General features: G+C 54.4%; 1 protein-coding gene across 1 annotated transcript in view; it reads right to left on the reverse strand.

The window, feature by feature from the left end:
* PODXL2 (podocalyxin like 2) overlaps nucleotides 1–4581 on the reverse strand; it is a 30587-nt gene extending 26006 nt beyond the window's left edge. The window contains exon 1 of the mRNA XM_071755978.1: nucleotides 4410–4581. Within this exon, the coding sequence (XP_071612079.1) occupies nucleotides 4410–4461 (52 nt within the window). The 5' untranslated portion in view covers nucleotides 4462–4581. The remainder of the gene's footprint in view (nucleotides 1–4409) is intronic.
* Nucleotides 4582–6000: the final 1419 nt, after the last annotated feature.

A 6000-nucleotide genomic window follows, 5' to 3' on the forward strand; every position in this document is an offset into this window, starting at 1 on the left:
TGGGACACTCTACACTCTCTCAGCCCAGCTCCCATGCTGCCTTACTGCTGCTCTCCCATGCTGCACTAGACCACTTACAAATCCATCCCAGCCTCTAATCTCAGAGATCATTCCCAATTAGGGCTTCAGAAAACAAGATCAGACTGCCATCCTCCTCTGGTCCTGCCAATAAGCAGGTCCCTCACCAAGCATCCCTCTAAAACCACCCACCTACCAACCCGCACTAACAAGGACACAGCACAACTGAGGAAGCCCTTGCAACAGGACAGCTCTTCAAATGTAGAGCACACAGCAGCTGTGCTAGAATCTTGAAGCTTTTACAGATCTTTACAGTTAGCGTAACAAGGGAGCTTAAACACCAGGGCACAGGGTATGCATGTCTGCACGTACTGAGTGGGCACTACCTTGCAAAGAACTGCCAGGATTCGCCCCTCTGGCATTTCAGCAGAACATCTACAGCACACAAATCCAGGTACACCCATGGGAAATGGCAAGGCCATGGCAAGATGCACCTGCTCTTGCAGATATTGCAGATGTGCCCTTTGTAAGCACATGTGCACCAGCACTGAGGAGTCAGGTCTCCTGTCAGTAATGATCAGTAACATCAGGACTGCTCTAAGCACTACCACCCATCTCCATGGAAGAGATGCCATGCAAGCAAGGCACAGCAACTCAGACAAGTATGTCTGTCCTCCATTTGCTCAACCATTCATGCCAGGAATCAAAATCTTGTTTGGTTTCAGTCTCCCAGACTGTTTGCTTCCTTCCCCAGATCTTCTGGTAGACTTTCCACCTCCCTTCTCTGCTGCTGCAATGTCTGCTCTCTTCTGAGCTTCTCGCTATCAACAGAGGCAGTTCCCAGCTCAGTGTGGCAGATTCAACCCCTGGGGAAGCAGCATCAGGTAGACAGTTGTGTACAGCAGAACTGAATTTCCTTTCATCAGTTACCTCTCACAGTCCTCCTCAAAGCAGCCCACAGGGGTTAACAGACCACAGGATGAAAACCACTGATATAAGAGAAATATTGCAGTCCACAGATTTCTTTGCCCTTTCACAGGCCTAAAGCATTTCACCTGTCCTCTAAAAATCACCTCACCAGGCCTGTGCCTCCTTTTCTCACCCTGTCCTGCCCTGGACTGTGTACCTAACACAGAACAGAAAATGGTTATGCTGTGCTCCAGACACTGCAGCAGAGCAGTGAAGACCACCCAGCCACACGCTGGCATGCTGCAAGGCAGTCTCACCCCTGAGAGCCTCCACTCTCCAAACAACCTCACACATTGTAGGCAGGAAAGCTTGTGCAAAGGTTTGGTAGTCCCAGGGCACAGGTATGGGTCCTGACTGCCTTCAAAACACATCAGGCCAGATGGGAATAACCAAGAGTACAGAGGGAGGGCTGCAAAGCTGGCTTCCCGACAGTGAAAATTATCCCCAAACCAAGAATGTACATCCAAACCCTGGTAACCACGACGGAGCTTAACCAGGCACGGGGACAGTGTGGCACGGCTTCAAGCCCCAGCAGGGCACATCTTCATTGCCAACATCCCTGGCCCTCTGAATAAAACAACGCACATGTTTGCTTTACCTCTGTGCGGGCTGCACTCGTGTGCCTGACAAAAAGCCTCTTTCCATTCTTTTGGGATTACGTGTTTCAGCAGCCCGCAAGAACTGGAAGCAAGTTCACTCAACTGCCAGCTGTGGGCCGTGATGCACCTTCCCCACAGTCCCTCTGCCCCTGGCCCTGCAGTAGGGCTGCTGAGAGTGCTGCTGGTCACTCAGGTACCCACAAAACGCCAGAGCTTCTTCCCACTCTGAGCAAGTGGAAAAACTTTTGTGCGCTCTGATTTGCAGCTCACTGCTGGCAGCTTCCCCTTGAGGGCTTAATGTAGTTATTTCTACCCCTCATGCCTATAATTAAATGAACATTTCCTTATGGCACTGAAGAGGCCGAGGAAAAACTGACTACAGGGAATTTTCATCTATCCTGATTTATACTCCCTCAGCTTAGGCTCGTTCACACAACGCTAACAAGAAATCTTCTAAGCAGGCAGAAGAGGGAAAAGAAAAAGCAAACATCTTAAATAGCCCACATGCAGACAAGCACCTGGGGAGAAAACAAGAGGGAAGAGACCGATTCTCCTCCTTCCCCTGCTTTTAACCACATCATTTTCCTCTTTACAAAAGGAAAAGGGCTCAGATACCCTAGAGCTTGGCGGGAGTGCTGAGACCCTGATGCTGCCGAGCAGTCTGCTGGGACCCTGATGAGCTGCAGATCTCATTTCAGCCCATGCCTCAGGTGTGTGGAGGCTCTGGATCCTGCAAGGCATTCTGCAGGAAGCATTTCCTCTCCCCCAGCATCTACGAATCTCACTCAATCCCTACAGCTCTCTCTCTCAGGTTTTAACTGTTCCTGTCCTGAAGGACCAGAAAAGCAAAACTGGAGTGCACTGAATTATTCCAGACTCAAATTGCTGAGCAAAGCTATTAACCAGAATGGGCTTGATTTGTAAGTTTGCAGCAGTCTGCATCTCCACTTCTGACGTCCCCTTGAGATACGAGTCCAGGTGTCTGGAGATACCTGGTCAAGTGAGCCAGACCCCCAAAGCTCCCACAACCCAACAGGATTACCATTTTCATTAGATTAGGAACTGAGCTGTCCCTCGGAGCTGCTGCTTGCCTCCCACCCCTACATGTCTCCCAGCTAGGACAACAGAGAGGATCACAGAAAGAGCCAAGCATCCAACTCTTCCCTATCACCAAAAGCTGGACAGCAATACTGGTAAATTTCCAGCAGCTTCAGCATAGCAGTATCAGCCATGGTCCTTTCAACTGCCAGACTTCAAAACCAGCACGAGGTCAGTCTCTCCACAGAGATAATGTAGTTTTCTAGCAATGGGGATGGAGCCAACCTGCACCAGCAGATCAGTGGGGTGGGAATATGGTAGTCCTGCTCCATGCACCTTGCTCTCCTCTATAGAGGAGGTAGAGATATGGCTGAATTTGGGGACATGGGTCTCCTCCTGAGATGTGGTTATGATGGTAGCCATGCCAAAGGTTTTCTCTTAATGTGAACCACCTGCCAGGAGGAGATCACAAAACTGGCTCCCTGCTCAGCTCTGGAAAGGCTTATTGCTTCTGTGCCATGGAGTATTGGCACAAAACCCCAACAGGTTTCTGATCCATTTTGCTCTATAAACTCACTATTGTTTGCAAATCTAAAAGGCTTTATACCCTCTCTTTAGGGAGCCCCAGGTGACAGGGGCAAAGCACTGTATATAAAGCTCACGGACAGAGTGGCTCCTCAGTGGCTCCAACATTCCCCCATGAACATTTTTGGGAAACTGGGGTAATAAAAGAGACATGCCAGGGGGCTGGATGTCACCGTATCACAGCTCGGTCGTGCTGTAAGACAGTGACTGGTTGGGAAATCAGCCCTTCCCTCCCTGCCAGAATGACTCAAGACAAAGACTCTCCCACTCTTTAAATGTCCCCGTTCAAAACTCCTGTTCCACACTAACCAGATTTCTGTACAAAAGGGATGGGGGTAGGGAGGGCAATCTCAGCCTCACTGGTCTTCTGAGGGGGATCCCTTTGTTGGGAAATTTCCCCAGACTATTTAAAAATAGAAGCAAAGCCTCCATAACGATTCCGAGTATAATTATTCCTGCACTTAATTGCCTTTCCCTGGCATCCTACCTCTCCTTCAAATTTCAAGAGGAGGCTCTTGGGGAAACGCGAAGCAATTTGCGGTCACCCTTTCCTTTGTGCCAGTTTTCGCGGTAGTTAGCAAAATTACCACGACGCCAGACGAAGCCACGGACAGGAGAGTGTGGGGGCAGCCCCGGTGTAGCGGGGTCTGTCCCTCCGCACCCCCCGGGCTATCGGGACTGGTCAGGGCTTGCGGGGTCTCCGCAGGGACCAGGGGCTGCACACCCCGTCTCGGAGGCAGAGGACACCGGGTCAGCCCCTGTCCCCGTGGGGTGAAACCCACGTGTATCCATGCCGGGAGCCCGGGGGCTCCCGGGGCAGAATGGCCACTCCAAGAGGGTTCCCGGAACCCAGGGAATGCTCTGGGGACCCGACACAGGTCCCGAACCCCGGGGGTCAACGGTGCTTGCAAGGAGCCGGTGGAAGGGGTGATGGGGACCTGCCTCCCGCACAGATCCCGGTGTCCCGGGGAACGGGACCCTTCGTGGGCCGCGGTTCCCCATGGTTAGGGGGACGGACCAGCCCCCCACTGCTGGTCCCGATGCTCGGGGCCCTCCGGTGCCCGAGGAGGGGTCTGACACCGACACCCACCCGCTGCCCGGTGCTGCCCAGTTCCAGCCCCGCCGCGGGGGGTCCCGACAGTCGGCCCGCCCCAGTTCATAGGGATGGCGGCGACCCCCTTCCCACCAGCCTTCACTCACCGGCGGCCAGAAGCATCAGTACCAACGCCGGGGCCCGGTACAACGGCTGCATGGCGGCGGCCGCTGCCCTGCCGCGCCGCCTCTTCACGGGGAGCGGGGCCGCCCCGCCGCCCGCCGGGCTCTGCCCCTCTCCGCCGCGCCCGCCCGCCGCCCGGCCCCGCACTGCATCCCGCCGCCCGGCACCGCCTCCTCCCGCCGCCGATGCCCGCCGCTCCGGGGGCGGGGGAAACAGCGGGGAGGCGGGGGGGGGGAGAAAGGGAGGGTTCCAAGTGCCTGCAGACGGAGTGGCCGAAGCAGAGGCGGGGCGCAGCCACTGATTTGCACCTAATTTCTAGCGGTGGAGCCACCGCCCCCCCCCGGCTCGGCTCGGCACGGCACGGCTCGGCTCGGCACGGCACGGCTGCAAGGCCCGGGCACGCCGCCGCCAGCCCCGGGTGGACACAACGAGTGCCGGCGGTGCGGCTGCGTGCGCAGCGGTGGGTGATCAGCCCCCGCGGCGGGGATGAGAGAGCCGCCGAACCCCTCCGGTGACGCCCCCTCTGCCGGGTGAGGAGGGAGCAGGAGAAGGGCCCCCGGGGGCAGGCAGCTCCCTGTCGGCCGAAATAGAGGGGTTCTGGCAGGAACGGTCCGCACAGTAGAGACTCTTTAACAGCCGCCTTCGGGGCTTTCCTCAGTAGCCCGTGGTCCACAAAGCCACTGGGTCTGCCTCACCACTCAGCTACCACCTCACTTCATTGCCTGGAAAAACTTCTCCCTCAGAGCAACTTCATCTCCCCACCTATGGAGGCACCTGGTCCAACCTCCCTACTCCAGCAGGTTACCTACAGCCAGTTGCCCAAGACCATGACCACATGGCTTTTGAGGATCTTCAAGGCTGGACACTCTGCAACCTCTCTGGGCAACCTGTACCAGTGCTTGGACATCCTCACAGTAAAAAAAGTGTTTCTTGATGTTCAGAGGGAACCTCCTGTGGTTTAGTTTCACCCTTCAGTTTACTTTCCTTCCTCCCCTTAGTATCCTGAACTCCACCATCTCCTGCATCCAAGGCTGCCTTTGACCTTCATATCCCCAACAAGCTTCTCATTGCTGATGAGTATGAGGTCCAGCAGAACATCTCATCTGCTCCTTAACCTCTGCAGAAGGAAGCTGTTGTCAGTGTGCTCCAGGAATCATAGAATCACAGAAGTGTCACAGGTGGAAAAGACTTCTAAGGTCACCGAGTCCAGCTGTCAACCCAGGAAGAACTACCATGCCCATAAAAAAAGTTCCATGCCTACAAATTATTTGAATACCTCCAGGGACGGTGTCTCCACCACTTCCCTGGAAGCCCGTTCCAGTCTCTGACTACTCTTTCAGTAAAGAAATTCTTCCTAATATCTAGTCTAAACCTCCTCTGGTGCAACTTGCTGGATTGTTTATATCCCGCTGTGTAGTTGCTCCAGCAGATATCAGAGTGGAGCACAAGCTCTTCAGTCTTCAATGAGTTGAACTTATTTTGTAGTTTTAAGCCCTTGAGGGACTTGGAGCAGGAGCCTTCCTCTTGATGTCAGAAACTTCCATTTGTCCCCTTCTCCACAGGTTACACTTACCA

The sequence above is a fragment of the Heliangelus exortis genome, chromosome 12, assembly GCF_036169615.1.
Source record: "Heliangelus exortis chromosome 12, bHelExo1.hap1, whole genome shotgun sequence".
Taxonomy (NCBI): Eukaryota; Metazoa; Chordata; class Aves; order Apodiformes; family Trochilidae; genus Heliangelus; species Heliangelus exortis.